Source organism: Harpia harpyja, chromosome 11, assembly GCF_026419915.1.
Source record: "Harpia harpyja isolate bHarHar1 chromosome 11, bHarHar1 primary haplotype, whole genome shotgun sequence".
NCBI lineage: Eukaryota > Metazoa > Chordata > Aves > Accipitriformes > Accipitridae > Harpia > Harpia harpyja.
The window spans coordinates 5,194,184-5,210,282 of NC_068950.1; the positions used below are offsets into that span (position 1 = coordinate 5,194,184).

At 43.9% G+C, this 16,099-nt stretch overlaps 1 protein-coding gene across 4 annotated transcripts in view; it reads left to right on the top strand.

Moving 5' to 3' along the window:
- Positions 1–16,099, top strand: part of REXO1 (RNA exonuclease 1 homolog) — a 42,312-nt gene that overhangs the window by 16,077 nt on the left and 10,136 nt on the right. For 3 of the 4 annotated variants that reach the window (XM_052800873.1, XM_052800875.1, XM_052800874.1), the window contains exons 3-11: positions 3,224–3,325; positions 5,748–5,949; positions 6,631–6,794; positions 8,671–8,808; positions 9,811–9,934; positions 11,030–11,143; positions 12,331–12,468; positions 14,378–14,491; positions 15,147–15,220. In XM_052800873.1, the coding sequence (XP_052656833.1) occupies positions 3,224–3,325; positions 5,748–5,949; positions 6,631–6,794; positions 8,671–8,808; positions 9,811–9,934; positions 11,030–11,143; positions 12,331–12,468; positions 14,378–14,491; positions 15,147–15,220 (1,170 nt within the window). Of the gene's footprint in view, positions 1–3,223; positions 3,326–5,747; positions 5,950–6,630; positions 6,795–8,670; positions 8,809–9,810; positions 9,935–11,029; positions 11,144–12,330; positions 12,469–14,377; positions 14,492–15,146; positions 15,221–15,749; positions 15,863–16,099 lie in introns of all 4 variants that reach the window. The other variant, XM_052800876.1, reaches the window with a different exon arrangement.

The window sequence follows — 16,099 nt, forward strand, 5'->3', positions numbered from 1 at the left end:
TGAGTGCTTTGAAGAGTTTGCACCTGAATTTACCTGCTGGATTGAAAGCTGCTGTGAAATGTAAGGATTCAGTTACCTTTTGTGTGGAAGGCCTTTAGCTTTCAGGGTTATCAGCTACTTTTCTCTCCATCTGGCCTAAGAACCATGGTGGCCTGGATGGCTGGAGAAAAAGCTTCAGAGAGTATGTTGTGGGTGTTTCAAAGCTAATCCAAGCTTGCTAATCTGGGTGATGCCTTCTTGTTGCAGCATAGTTTAAGGAATGTAGTGGCAGGTAGAACCAGGACAATGTGTTGGTGCAAGTAAATTTATGTAGTTGGCACTGGACACTTCGGAGACTCCCCAGATTACTGTTTCCTATTTTAAATGCATACTGCAGATATTTTATGAGGATCTCTGGATACCTTGTAGGTGGCACAAATTTCTTCAAAAGGTACAAGGGGTTTCGGAATAAGGAGGTAAAAAGACAGCATTTACATAAAAAGGCTTCTGCCCAGTGACTGTGAGGTCAGAGGGCTCCCCAGAGGATGCAAGACCCTCATTTTCGAAGATTAAAACAGAATGGAGCAAGTGTAAAAGGCTAGAAAGCAGCTGCTGGCAGTGATCCTCTAACAGCATCTGAGGCAGGGAAGTAGGAGCAGACAAAACTCATCCTTCATCTTCTGACATCTGAGTTTGACTGGGCAGCAAGAGCAAACCCTTGATCCCAGGAATGGTTGCCTGTGCATGGGCAGGATTGTTTGACTTGCTGTCAAACCCAGCATGCCCAGGTTTTCTGGTTGGGATGATTTGGCTTGTGTACAGAGCAGGTGTTCAGGGAATTGGATTGGAAAGAGCTTTAAAAAAGAAAAAGGTGACAAATTTGGCAGTGTTGAGAAAACACCCCAAACTTGTATCTAGCATTATGCATCTGGCACATCTGACTGCAGTGCAGAGGTATCAGGGTTGCTGAGTTAGCTGTATTACCTGGCAGGCTTAATGAGGCAAGGTGACAAAATCAGGTGCCTTCTGTGTGCTGGGGGAGAGGGGGTACCAAAGGACGAGTGTGTCTATCCAAGGAATTACTGAGTGGCTTCAACTGCAGCTATCCTGCATCCAAAAGATAATGGAGGTGCTGGGACACCACCAGTGCTTCTAATGTGTTCCAGTTTAGACCCCTTCAAACACAGCAAGACTCCTTTGGGAATTACTGATCTGAAGGAGGGGCAGGGCGAGTGCAGCAGGAGCCATGCAACTGCATGGTGGAGAGGCAGTTTCTCCTGGTGTGATTGATTGTTGACTTTTATTCTAAAAACAGCATCAGAAATTGGTGCTGGTTTTCAGGCTTTTGTGAATTGGGTGGGTGAAGTGGCCATGAACAAAATTCTTCCATTCACGACCATCTGTATGTGGAGGACAAAGTGAGCCGGGATCTGCAGTGTGGGGAGGAGAGCTCATCTTTTGAAAAGAATAGCTGGACTATTAAAGCTTTTTGCTGAACTCTCTGTTGCACTAATATCCCCGATCTGTTCGGAGAGAAGTCTGTGTTGCTGACAAGTAAAGACCTTTTTTACACTCATGAAATGCCTTGGTAGGAGAAACTATATAAAGCAGTTCAGTGTAATGATTTTCTTCTGAACTATTAAGCATTACTTGATTTTGCTTGTTTAAAATTCAGGTGTTCTTTCTTCAGTGTTTAGTATAATTCCCAGCTAGGAAAGAGCACTTTATTTTTGGCTTTGTTTCTCCAAATTGCCCAGTTTAAGTGAAAATAGTTTAAGGGCATACAATCTATAGTGGGAAATACTAATCCATTTAGAGCTTTCCAAATACAGGGGGATTCAAAATGGGCTGAATTCAGAAAGTGCTGAACCAGGGGCTGCCACTCACTGCAAACAGTTAATTCTGGCATGGAGTGGCAATGTTGAGCTGTCAGCAGCCACGTGTGTTTCCTTTGCACGTGCTTTACCTTATATCCCTGCACTGAAATTTAATTTCCCCCTGTTTTGGAAAGGGAGAAACAAGCATTGCAGCGGAGGTGTCCTTCTTTGAGACATGGGTGTTTGTAAGTAGGTACCTGCTTCCCCGCTGTGTTTCTGGTGGGTGGGATTGGTCACAGGGAAATTTTTTGTTTACAGAATAATTTTGTAGATGGAGCCCATGTCGTTTGATCTTGGTAATGTGCTAGTCCAGAGGGAAGGTACGTGTGGGCAGTGTGGTACTTTTCCACCAGGCATGATCGCTTTGTGAGTGAGTTTATTAAGGATTTAACTGAATTAACAGACTTACCGAGTTCCTAGAGAGCAAAGTGATTCAGTGCAAAGTGCTCATCCAGAATGCCCTTGTGGTGATGAACACAAGCTCAACCTAAGTGGAGTCTGAGCTCATCCCCAAATCCAGCCCTCAGCTCTGTTGCTGAATTTCCAAGAGATTGTCAGGCTCGTCTCTGCTCAGAGATTTGCCAGGGGTTGTGTTGGAAAACTGAAAGCAAGATTGACTGGAGAGCAGCTATAGTTTTGAAAAATAAACTTGTAAAGTGTTTTTTGTATAAAAGAACAGCTGAGTCAAATTCAAAGAAGATATTAAGGTGGTTTCCCCCCTCCCCCGGGAGCAAGTCTGAGATATTAATTCAGAAGTAGCTTTAGCTGGAGAGGTGCTGTTACTTCCTCCTGGGTTTCTGGCCATACAAGTGGGTGACCTGGGGGTTTGTTACTGCAGTCTTTCTGCAGATATGGCTGTGGATAAAACTGCAGAGAAACATTTCCCTAAATGTGGAGTGGGGGCACCGTGGTTTGATGTCAGGCAGGTTTTCAGGACCTGCTCTGGCAGCATGTTCTTCAAGGGCAGAAATGAGTCAGCTCCCAAGTTCTTAAAAACAAACCTCAAACCCCCTGGATTTTAAGAATGCCATGAAAGGTGACGTGTGTGAGTGGCTGGCAGGAGAAGGGAGTTCAAGTCTCTTGTGGAAGGTAGGGGCTCTCCTGAATCATGCCAGTGCTGCCTAGTGCACAGCTCGTGGAGCGACTGCTTGGGTGAGAACTGTAATGCTGCTGTTCGTTGGCTTCATTGGTGGCTCTTGGGTTCAAAACAAGGTTTGTTTTAGTAGTTCAGCAGCTGACCACATGTTGTTCTCACCTGCCACCTGCAAAGACTTTCTGTTAACCCAAAAGGAGATTTTTCAGATCTCCTCATTGGGAGGGATCTTCAAGTCCATTCAATTTTGGAATCTTGTTCTTTTGTTTTCCAGCTATCCAAAGAGGAAGGAAATGAAGAAAAGACAGAAGATAATTTAACTACCTTGTTTCCTGGCCAAAAAAGAAGGATCTCTCATCTTGTCAAACAAGGAAATGTAAGTGGAGCTTTTAGAAGCAAAAGTTTAGATTCTTTAAAGTGAGGATTTTTTTCCTGTTACAACACTGGAAAATGATGCCGTCCCAGGTTCAAGCAGTAGCGGATGAGTTGTTTGTGCTGGAATCCGTCTATGTCAGTTTTCTTTTCTCCCCTTTCTGATTTCTGAAAAACGTGGTTAGGCATCTGTTACAAATGGCAGCAAAACTCTAATAAACTTTCATAAAACTAAGGGTAAGCTGTAGAAGCATAAATGGATTCTGTGCCTTGTAACTCATTGGGATAAATTGAGATGTTCATTTTTCTACAGTATAGCTTCATTCAATCACTTAGATAAAAATTAGCTGGACACAAGGTCAGTCTGTGTTTGATGGTACTTTTCTTTGTCTTGTGGACCTAAAAGATAGCTGTAGGAATTTTGTCAGATGTTTAAAACCATTGCCTTTTATCTGTGCTGAATCAGCCAAAATATCAACAGTATCTTGTCTGATACTCTTCTTTCACAATTGTGAAAATACTTTAAATACAGAGGAGAAGAATAAAAAAAAGAAGCAAGGAAGGCATTCTGATTTTTTTTATTTCTTTCTCACTGGGATTTTAATTCATGTTTTCTCTGAGGGCTTAATGTGTTTCCCTCCAGGTGCTGAGCACAGATTAGTCAGTTTTATGTTCCAGCAGGATAAGAGTGGAGACTTAAGCACTGATTTGAGCTGGGTAGTCCAAATTAATTGTTCTTCCTTTCCTCTCTGCCTAGAAAAGGTTTCTCTGCTTTTAATAATTTGAAGCCCTGAGGTCAATACAATGCGTTTTATTTAACTACATATCTTCAGCCAGTTCATGTGTTTTGATAAGGGCCCTTTCTTCCAAAGTGAAGAGATAAGAGACTGAAGCAAATGGGTTGGAAATTCATTAACTCAAATATTTATTGTAAATAGGTACCTTTTAGACATGTACAAATCTTTAAATACATTTTCTTAATGTGACAGCTAATCCCAAAATGCTTTCCAAAGATGTGAGCCCCAGCACAGCCATTGCATGGGCAAACAGAGCCGATCTGGTGTGCTCAGCAGCAGCTGCCTTGAGCACGCACTGGGACGTGCGTTCCCTGGAGTATCTCAGGTTGGCGCTGCTGCCAAGTTTGTTTAGGAGGTGCCGTAAGACCTGAACTGCTGCTTTTCCGTGCAGAGTTGAGGCCTGTGCTTTGCTGTGTCCCTCCAAGTTGAATATTTGCTCAGTCTTGCTTGTGATTTATAGCTCAAGGACTGAGCAGGCAGAAGGCGGGGGAGCTGAGTTCTAGTTTAGTTGCCAGGGGAAATGGTGGGCGAAAGGAATTGAAGGTGAGGCAGAAAATGAGTGTCCTGTCCTGCTCGGAAGTCTGTAATTATAATTCAAGGGCTGACTGCACTCAGTTTGGTATCCAGAAGCTGGTGTCAGCATCAGAGACCAGGAATGCAGGAGGTGCCAGTTTGCCCCCAATTTGCGGTCTCAAAACCACCACGTTACACACGGGCTGTGTGAGCGCACCCTTCTCTGAAGAAATATCAGGAGGGAAGGCCTGTTTCTCAGATTTCAAAGGTTATTAAGTAGTGTGGAGAAGTTTGTACTACTGCTGTTTCTCTTGTACTTCTGCTGCTAGAAAACTTCTCTCTTTGCTGACATAATTTCTGGCACCTTTCCTGCAACCTAAATTTGGACATCAAAGAAAATGCATGTGTAACTTGTGCTAGTAACGGCTGAAGCAGTGAAATGCCTCCAGAAGTAGGCAGGGACAGCCTGTTTAAAATTCAGAGCTCAGTTTATGTAACGCTCTAATCCTATAAATACATATATGTGAGACTTTTAAGTAGTTACAGGAACTAGAGACCTGAAACAAGGCTGCTGAGAGGTGGGGAGCTGCTGTAATGCAAGGGTAGATGGCACTGGTTCATCAGCATGGGAAAGACAGAGAGGGAGAGAGCTGTAAAAGTCAGCATCATGTAGCAAAGGGGAATGGAGAATAGTTAGTCACTTTTTCATTGCAATATAAACTAAAGAAGCACGCAGTAGGCAGCACGGGGCTACATTCATTTTCTAGTGCAAGACTGTAGAGCTGAGAGTATTGACAGAGTCCAGAAGAGGGTTAGGCACAGTGATGGGGAACATCATGCAATTAAACAAGCAGTTCAAATACCACCTACCAATTTAGGAACATGTCAGAGTGCTGGGAGGTCTTGCCAGAGGGCGAATCATTAATGTCATGGTTTTTGGTGGGTGACTCTAAATGTTTTGTCCTGGAGGACGGTTGGGATCTTCTTCTTTCAAAGACCTGTATTTGCTAACAGAGAGGGGTTGAGGAAAAGAGACCTTTCTTGGGTGAATGGAAGCCAGAGGGTGGGGATTGAGCAGGCGAGCATGCTGGCTCTAAAACCTTTTTGTCTGTGCAGGCAGAGGTCCCGAGCAAGCCCGTAATCCGGCCGTACCGTCCCCCCACTGCTCAGGAGGTCTGTTACCAGAGGATTCAGCTGGCTCAGCAGCAGGCGGCACAGCTGGCTGTGGCTGTTCAAAAGGCCTCTCTTTCTTTGCCAGGAGAAAAGAAGAGGATTGCTCATGTGCCAAATGTAGCCCTTTCCGCAGCAGCCAAACAAAGTAAGCCAGCAGCGTTATTTGTGATAATGCTGTCCTGTCCTCCCCCTTGTTAAAAGACACTGCCTTATGTTTAAATTTCTCACGAACGGATGTGGAACTATCAGGAGATGTGTAGCATTGGCCATGACTTGAATCTTTGCTGATAGTGACCAGTGGAAGGTCCTTCCCCTGGGAAATTCCATCCTGTTCTGAAAAGCAACAGGCTAGACATACAGCTTCATTCCCCTGTCTGTCTCATCCAGCCTCCCTCACTTCAGCCTGTTCTTTTTGTGTTTCTTCCTTGGAGTGTGCTTGCTGCTCATTCTCTCTTCCATTTAAGCTTTCAGAGGTGGCACGAACAGGAGGGAAGTACTAATTAATGCTCATTGGTATCCCTTTGTAGTTGGAAGGACTCAGAGATGACGCGATGGGCAGTTAGTGCATTGTAGCTGACAGGGTTACATCTTTAAACCCTGCTGACTCAGTTACCCCAAAACAAACAGAAATGAGGCATGTTTCCTGGCAGAAGGTTCCTTCATCCTTGCCTGGAAGGTGGTAAAATTACCCAATTTGTATCCCTTTGGAGACTTCCATTCGAAAAAATCACAGCTTGCAGCATGGACCTTTTATAGTAAGTTCATTCTGGCAACCTGAAGCCCAGTGGTTGGATTTCTACCTAAATATATTTTTTGTTTCTTGCAGGCCTCATGAGTAGTAAGACGACTGTTGCTGGCAGGAGTGTCACACCTTCCAATGACTGTGAAGCATCCACCCTTCCTCTGAAGGCTTGCACCTTAGCTGGGATGGCTTCAAAGACCACCAGCACCATCGTGCCGAAAAGGATAGCACATGTTCCCTCCTTACAGGTAAGAGAAATTTGAAATGTTTCCGGTCATTCCCCATTGAGGGTGGTATGTTTAACCATGCTGCTCCAAACTTAGCAGTCTCTGAAGAGTGGTGTTTTGATTAGGTTGATTAAATGGGTTTGTTTCTTCCTGTGGTTTTCCTTGATAGCATTGTATAAAAAATTAAACACTTGAGGGGTAGGAGCTTAAAAAGATAGAAATACTTAAGTGCTGCTCTGATCTCTTTGAATATTGATCACTCATCTTCAGTTTGAGTCTTCTGTTGTGCTGTCTGGCTAGGTGTGTAGCTGTTTGTGTCAGGGACTTGGAGCTTTTCGTCTTCAAAAGGCATGGCTGGATTAATGGCCTTCCCGGGCTTTGTGGGCCATACTGAGGAAGGTGGTTATGAATAATGTCCCACAGTGACCTATATAGTTAAAATGTGATGATTTAAACTTCATGCTGCTGTTAATATTTGGGGAAAAAAATATCTTTTTTTTTTTTCTTCTTTTTTTTTTTTTCTCCTGGTATACATGCCCAGCCTTTGAGTACTTTTGCTATGAACTCGTTAGCAAAGAAGTTCCTCCTTTTCCCATGAGCACTGGGGAACATATTACTTGCTAAGACAATTCAGAATAGAGTTTCTCGTTTAGCTGCCTGCGGATGGCATAAGAAGCTGTTTGCTGGAGTGGATGGCAAGGAATGTGGTTAGTGCCAGGACTTGATTAAAGATATCTTTATTGATAATACCTTGTGTCAAGATATGTCATAAAGTACTCTGATTATTTCTGTAGGAGTGAAAAGTCATTTTCTTTCTTCCCCACCCAAAAAGCCACCATAGCAACATATAACTTGAAGCTGATTAAAAATAAAAGAAACAACCAAAAGGATAATATTTGCCAGTGTTACAGAGGTGCTTAAGGGTATCGTATTAGAGGTTGAGAAAAAATATATATGTAATGAAAAGGACCAAATCCCCTTGAATAGGGCATCAAATTGGAAGTCTTACGAGGAAAATGAGCACTTTTCCCATTGAGATTAGGACCAGTTGCTCCCCTTCCATAGAGCTGTTTTTATTACAGATTGCAGCAGATGGTTTGGTTTATGGATATCTCTTGGGTGGGATGGAGAGAGACTGATGAAACAATTGAGTGCTTTAGAGGTGAATGTACAGTTTTTTTCTCCAAAAAAGAGGCAAATTGTGTGATTTGGCAGATAAACTGGTGTTAAATGGAAAACTGCAGTGGTAGGTCGTGACTTGGTCCAACGTGCAGTTTTTATGCCTGAAGACCATGTCATTCAATTTAAGGGGGAAATCCTTTCAGGAGCATCATGATTGGCATTAAAAAAGGAAGAAGAAACCAAATACAGTAAAGTTACAGGAATCCCACAGAAAGTGTGATGATTTAGCTGGCTGCCAGCCTGGCAGGAGTGGGCCTCTCATTCTCTCTTCACAGCCAGAGTACCAAAAAGAAAACCATGTCTGTCATGCACATAACTGGTGTTGTGTTCATGTCTCCAGTTGAAAGCATGGTGCTTGGTACCATCCTAATCTTGAATCTCTTAATGTAAATGTCATCATTTTTGTGGTCTGGAATGGCTTGTATGTGTAAATATAGTATTGTGACTAATGCCACTGGGAGTCCTTGGCTGCTGGATGAGTTGCATAGCGAAACATGGTTGTTTTTTGAAGTAGTTCAAATACTGAAGGTGGTACAAAAGCTTCAAGTGGCGTTTTTAGTACCAAAAATGATGTGTGTTATGTTTAGCTTTGGGCAGATTTTCAGAAAGGAAGTCATGCCACTATTAATAACATAGCAGGATATGTGAGAGTCTCAAAGCCACATACCTCTTAAACCCTGAATAGCCTCTTTCTCTCTCTCCGTCTCATCTCTAGAGCGCCAGCTTACAGAGGCCTGTTATTCCCACTGAATTTGGTGCTAAAGTCCCAACAAACATTCGTCAAAGATATCTCAATCTCTTCATTGATGAGTGCCTGAAATTCTGCTCTTCCTCCCAGGAAGCATTTGACAAGGTCTGTACTGATGCTTGCTTCTTATGAATAAAGTCTGCAGCAGACAATAACATCCTCTGCCTTGGCTAAGACCTTCTAAAACTGCAGCAAACCCAGAAAACTCTCTTATCCACATACAGTTCTGTAGAGGAGACTGGCATTAAATAATTCCAGACTAGACAACAGGAAGTGTAATTCCAGTGGGGGTTTCCAGTAGGAAATCCCATCTTTCCCTTCATTCGGAAAGCACACACGATCTTTTTAATAACCCCAGAAGAACGACATAGGGGAATGTGCATTATGGTCAAGCTGGACAAAAGAGCCTTTTGCTCTGGTACAGCAGCAAACACCTCCTGGAATCTAAGTGTTCAGCAGAGGTAAGTATTTGAGATAGATGTAATTGGTAAAACTTGCTGCTTATGAAGGCTTTTAAGGAGCCTTCTAGCAGTAGGGAGTAGTATAGTAGGATTTCCAAAAGCAGAGTTGAGAAAGTAATGCATTTTATTGGAAAACTTTGGCCATTAATGTTAGTTGGGTAAATATTGGACATTGCGTGGTGTGTTTTGTAACCAAAGCAGATGCCACGAGGATTTCTTTTGTGGGATTTCACCTTCACAGCTCCCTAGGGGGAATGTTCCTACTGCATCCAAGGAGTGACCGTTTGCCAAACTTCCTTTTCTTGCCAGTTAAGATCTTGTGCTGCCACCGAAGTGGGGAAAACAGCCTTTACCAGGCGGTCCCAGAACTGCTTTGTTAATCTGTCAGGGAAGATTTCACATGAAAATGCTTCTTCCAGCACTTTGTTTAAAATACAATTTTTTTTTTTTTTTCCTCTTACTCACCTAAAACAGGCCCCAGAACCAGTATATGTTTCTGCCATTTTCCACTTTATTACTCGATTCCTTGATGGGCAATTTTTTTTGCTATCATACTTGGATTCTGTGTTTTAAGAGCCAAACATTTCTTTTCTCCAAAAGCAGTAGTGGAAAGAGAGTATGTAGTAATGAATTGCCTTGTTTGCAGGCTCTGTCAGAAGAGAAGGTGGCTTATGAACGTAGCACCAGTCGCAACATCTACCTGAACGTCGCAGTGAACACCTTAAAGAAGCTCCGAAGCCTAGTGCCCAATTCCCCGACCAGTACGAACAGTACGTACCACGTTTGTGGTTTAATAATCGGAGCCCTGCTTGGATTAGAAGCCACGGAGAGAAACTTATTGAAAAGACAGACCCATTTCTCAGAAGCATTATGCTGAAAGGCAAACAAGTCCAGTTAGCTTTTTATAGTCTGGCAAGCTTTAATGGGCCTTCAAGAGGCAAGTCCTGCAATGCTTTGTTGGCTGTCTGAACCTAAATGGAGATAATGCCACATGGATTTTTTTTTTTTAGCACAAGTTCTTAAAAATGAAAAGCCCCGCTAATGGAGTAACTTTCACATGATGCCTTCAAAGTGATAGACTCGTCCATCACCGCAGAAATCTGTTACACACATTAAGCTTCAAGAGAGAAACGAAGAGGGTTAAGACATTTCATTATTGGCTCTCGAGAGGGTACATTAAACAATCAATTTGTGCTGTTCTTGTGAATTTTTTTTTTCCTGGTCTCTTCCCTTTTCTACCCTCTGTCTTCATTACCTTCATGGCCATTAGTCAGAGCGGCTGAACTTGGGAGGCTGGCCTTTAGGAGAGGGCTGCCAGTTAATGATTAGTAAAAAGCACCTATCTGCCATTATCTGATGTGCTGAGCATATTCTAGAGCTCTGAAGCTCCTTTCTAAAAGAAGTTGAAAGATGCAGCATGGGAGTCTGGTCTGCAGGGACCTAACAACAAAGCTGCTCACAGTGGACGGGTGATGCCACCATGCAGCACATGACCGGGTCGAGTTGCTTTCTGTGCTTAGTCCTCTCTTGCTTTTGGTCAGTAGGAGGGCTTGCTATGCAGAGTAAGCAGGTAGAGCTACCAGAGTTTCCAGGGGAACTGTAAAAATGTCCTTGCTGCCCTTAAAAAAAGTTGCTGTGGGCTGACAGTGGAAACAGAAAGTTCCCTATAGCGCTGGAATGAAAATGCTAGGACACCACCTTACTCGTGCCAATTTCTGGAGCAGGGCAAGAGTTCAAGAGGATAAATGCAGTCCTCCTTTTGCCGATATGTAGTGCCCCAAACTGTAGGACTGAAGTCACTTACTTTTACTCAGCAGGGTACCTGACCTCTGTCCTCTTCTGCTTCTTCCCTCTTCTCACTGCAGAGACAAGTAACAAGAAAGTGGTGTCCCATGAAGCTGTGCTGGGAGGGAAGCTTGCTGCTAAGACAAGCTTTACTCTAAACCGGTCAGGGAGCTTGAGAGCAGAGGATTTAACAGGTAAGACCCTGCTCCTGTGAGGCTCTAACCTGTAAATTATAGCTGGAGGTATAACACTGTGACTGGGGAGAGCAGGATCTGGCTGATGCATGAAGTGCTGTGATTTATCTGTGGGCCAGTGTTATGAGTTATTACCTAACTACAGTACAGCGCCGCAGAGTCGCTCACTGAATGGTACGCCACTCTGATCAGCACCTTCCTTGCTTCCCTGCTTTGGGCTGCAAGTTCACTGATATAGTCTGTGTGGCTTTGATGTAGCATCAGTAACTGTTCAGAGCTGCTTCTTGTGTTTTGGGTATTACTGACTTTTGGGATTTTATTTCTGTCTGGATTTTACTTTAACTTTCTTGCCCTGAAGCAGTACTTTATAATGTGCCTGCCAGATTAAAAGGCAAACTTACAAATATCTCCATCTGCTCTGCAGGGCTCAATTTCACGTTTATGAATGTCATAGTAAGGTCATATCGTAGCCAAAGGGTTGTGCCAGAAGCATTATTCATGTTGGCTCAAATCGGTTATGGGTATTTTGGTTGCCAAGAGATGTAGGCAAATTGTTGAGGAGATCAGAGAAGAGACAGGGAGGCCACGGAGCAGAAGGAATTGACATGGAGAAAGCTTAAAAGGGCCTGTATAGCTCAGCTAAGCAACATCAAAGGGTACACAGCAATACTGGAAGGGTTTAACGTAGCAGCGAAAGAATAGATATTGAGCAGAGTGCAAGAAGTTATAATTATTCTGTGAAATGAAACAAGCAGCCTGAAATCAACAGCAGGAAGAAAGCTTCTGATAATGAATTTTTTAGCTAGCTGTGGGTGGCCTTTGAGCAGTATTCTTTGGGCTGTGTTACAAATTACCAGTTAAAGCATTTAAAACATTAAAATGGGAGAAGTCTCACACTGGTAACAAAAAGGCCTGAAGATGGGCCCTTTGGGGGAATTCTTTTTCAGCTATGTTTTCCAGACTTAATGCTGGTTGTTGAAGAGGTTAAAAATCAGCTTGTGCACCAATGACCAGATTTTAAAAAATACTGCCCTGACACCTATTTCCCTGTCAATCCTGAACAAAGGCAGTGGAAGCAATTTCAAAATATTGGGAGTCCCTGCCAGGAGGCTTGATAAAGCAAAAAACAGTAAGAGAGAACAGCCCTTGCTTAAGTGATCTGGCTTCAGCATTGTCTTTTTGTGTAGGAGCTGCCTTATACCGGCGACTAAAGGAGTATCTCATGACTGAGGAGCAGCTAAAGGAAAATGGTTACCCAATGCCTCACCCAGAGAAGCCCGGCCGTGCAGTCCTCTTCACTGCAGAGGAGAAGAAAACGATTGACTGTAAGCTCTGCTGGCTCTCATTCTGCAAGGTTTGCTAGATACATTACAACTGGAGACACCTGGCCTGCTTGCAACTGGTCTTTTTGCATAAAGATGTTCTTGGTCTCAGCATGGAGCCATTTGCTCCTGGTGTGATGTGTCTCCTTGGCTGTGACCTCTGTCTCTGCAGGCCAGCCGGTTGCAGAGGAGAGGTGTGTGGCTGCAGAAGTCTGCTGCCTTTCTAGAGGACGAGTTTCTTCAGCTTGCATGTCACAAGAATGTTGTTTTTGACACAAGGTTTATAGTTTGTGGCATGTGGGGCTGTGAGGCTGAGTGAGGTTTCTAATTGCTGCCAAAGAATATGAATTGGTCGGGTTGCCTCCCTGGACAAGCTGCCTTTGGCCACCCCATGTGAGGGCACATGTTTTGCACTTGCTTACTCAGTGCAGGCTTTGACTCCCAAGTTCGTTGCACTAACTTGGAGGCTGCCTGCAGCTGTTGCAAGGGAAATGATTGGAGAGAGGCTCCTGTTCAGCATCTGACGAAGCTCTGCTCTTGCAGGGGAAGGATTTTTTTTTTTTTTGTGTCCCTGCATATGAACTGTTGTTACAGTGGGATATGGACTGACATTGGGCCAGGCTGGTTTTGCAGTGGGTCACGCCTTGCTGGTTTGGATTGCAGTTTTCTGCTTGATCTTTTGACAGCACTGGGTCAAGTAGTTCCCAAAAGCCCTTTTTGCAACTGGACAAAATAATCCCCCAGGTTTCCTCAGTATAGGATGGGGTCCTCCTCTGTCTGAATTTTCTGAACTCCTGTAGCAGGATTAATGCTTCTCAAACACTGATTAGAGCAGGCTGTGGTGCAGCAGGGATAAAACACATACTTAGGATATATTTTAAGGTGCCTTGCCACACTCCTCTGAGCATCTCTTTGGAGAGACCTTGCTAAAGTGTGTTAAGTGCTCATCCATGTTAACACCTTGTGTCTACATTTGTCCTGTGGTTGCTGAAGCAACCTGTACGAAAGCTCTCTTGCATTAACACTGTCAAGTACTGTATTTGTTAGAGCCCTTTTCTCCAGTTAACCAGCCAGCTTCTTTATATGATTCTGAGATCATGTTCCTGGTTCTGTACTTTGCTGCAGATGTTGCAGGATCTTTGAATTTGTTCTTATTTAACTAAAGCTATTGCTGGTCTGTTAATGCTGTGACCATGGTCAGTGGACAAAAATGGTCTAGACTGGTGTTATGCGGAGCTTAAATGCTTACACTAGAACTCGGGGAATTGCATGGAGATCAGAAGCATGACAGTCAACGCCTTTGCTGTGGCTTTTTGCATCTCCCTTCTCTGAATTGTGGGCAGTACGAGCACAGATGACAGGAGGGAGAAGTCTGTAACTGCCCCCTTGGTGGGCCAGGCTGTGCTGTAAGTCTTCCCATTTTTAGATGCTGGAGAATCCTTACAGAAAAGCTGTACCCAGGAAGAACTCGAATGTCATTTGGAAGTGACAAGGCACAGATCCCCTGGAAACCAGGCTTCATTACCTCCGATGTCCAAAGAATGACTTATTTATCCTGTTTCTTAAAATAACTGTGTTAGAGTACAACATAATTTGCCGTGGATGGAGAAACAATGCAGCAAATGTTGATGTGAACTGTGTTGAAGCTGATGTTGCGCACCAAAAACACTAGGGAATCTTATGTTTGCCTCTGAGAAGTGTTTGGGAGGCAAATGCTACAGGACTGCGTTTTCAGAGGGATTGCTGTGTCTTTTATGGGAGTTTGAAACAACATTTGGAATCCTTTTTAACAGGAAAAGTTGTTTCACCAGTGTTTGGGGCTTGAGTGATGCTGATTTACTTGTGCTTTGGCCAAGTTTAACAGGTGAAGGATTTCTAGTGACCTGACTTTTGCTTCTCTCTTCTCTTAAAGCCTCCTGCAGGATTTGTTGTCGCTGTGGCACTGAGTACATGGTCTCAGCCTCTGGAAACTGCATTCGCAAAGAGGAGTGTGTCCATCACTGGGGAAGGCTACGCAAGCAGAGAGGTATATCTCTTCAAAGAGGGCTTAGTCACATGCTAGCTGTGCTCTAACTTCGAACACGGAGTCTGCCTTGGGTTTGAGTTGCTGTGGAACGTTTTGTGACTTTTGGGGCTTGTCACGTTCACAGGTTGTGACAGTTCCTAGTTTCGTCACTGGGTGGCCCTGCTGCTGCTGAAATAGCCTGGCAAAGAGCTGCTGGGAAGTAGTGGGACAGTCCCGAAAGTGTGGCACTGGGGCTGGAGCAGAGGTTGTTGATCTTTCAGTTTAAAAAAAGTAAAAGAAAAACCAAACCTTCCTGTGCCTTTTGAAAAAAATCAGTCTTTTTAGGAGGCTGACTTGGGAGCTCTAGATGTCTGTCACTGCCCAGGAGAGTTTACTCGTCTTGGCTGAATTCATTTGCAGCAAGACACTAACCTAGTTTGAGCTCTGCTGTGGTTTTCCAGCAGAGCATCCGGGTGGCTTCTGGAGTTTGTCTGGCTGAGTGTGAAAGACTTAAACTCTTTAGATTGCTGCATGCGAATCCATACTTATTTTCCCCCTTTGTTTGACACATTATTGTTGCTGTGCTCATCCAGGCTATCTCTGCATGTAAGAGCTGAAGTTTAGCTCTCCTGTTAACAGGACTCTTCTCTTTGACTCTTATCTCTTGCTCTTTCAGTGCCAGGTGGATGGGAAACTCATTACAGCTGCTGCTCAGGAGCTGTGGGTTCACCAGGCTGCCAGGTTGCTAAAGTAAGTTATTGAACAACGCCTTTTTATTCTCAATGACATTTGTCCTCTGCTTACTGTGGTGATGGCTGTGTAACTGTTGCTTAAGCCTCTAGAAGAATGGTGGCTTCCCTTAAGGGGGACAAAACAAGTACTTCTGAAATATCTTTTGCTATGCAGAGGTAGGAAGATTCAGTGTTTGGCAGGAAGGAGGAGACTCAGCTGTCTGGATTGAGGTGGTTTCATTTGTTCTAAGCAAATGCCAGTGAATTAAGCTGACCAGCAAAAGGTCACGTACAGACTACTTTAGGGAAGCGCTGAGGAAGTGAGAAATAAGGGATTTCCTTTCAAAGAGCAGTCTCGGGGCCTTGACAACAGTGTGCCAAAACCTTTTTCCCATTTTTTCCTTTCCCAGATGCCTGTGCTAAGGTAACTTTCTGCTGTAGGCCAAATCTTTTCTTAGTTTTCTGTTTACTGCACGCCCTTTGTTGTATTAAGGGGTGGAAGATTCCCAAAGAGCCTGTTGTGACTCATAACTATTACTTCTCTTGAGGAGGGATGGGGGGAAAGGATCCCAGCACTAGAAAGCAGAATGAAAAACCTGCACAGGAATGGAGTTTTGGCCCTTTGATAGAGCTGAACACTGTTTGGGATACCTTTGCACAGGTGCTTTTTTTTTTTTTTTTTTCTCTCTCCTTTAGGCAACAGGAGAGTTGGCTTCCCAGCCTGGCATCACTGGTCCTCTCAAAACATTGGCTGAAGGGAGCAATCCATCTTTTGCCTCTCCCTCAGGTCTCTGGGGATGCTCCTCGTTACTGTTTCAGTGGCATTTCTATATTTGGCAGCTGCCACGCAGGGTAAAGGAGCATGATGCAGAACCAAGTGAGAGGGGATCTAAAAGGG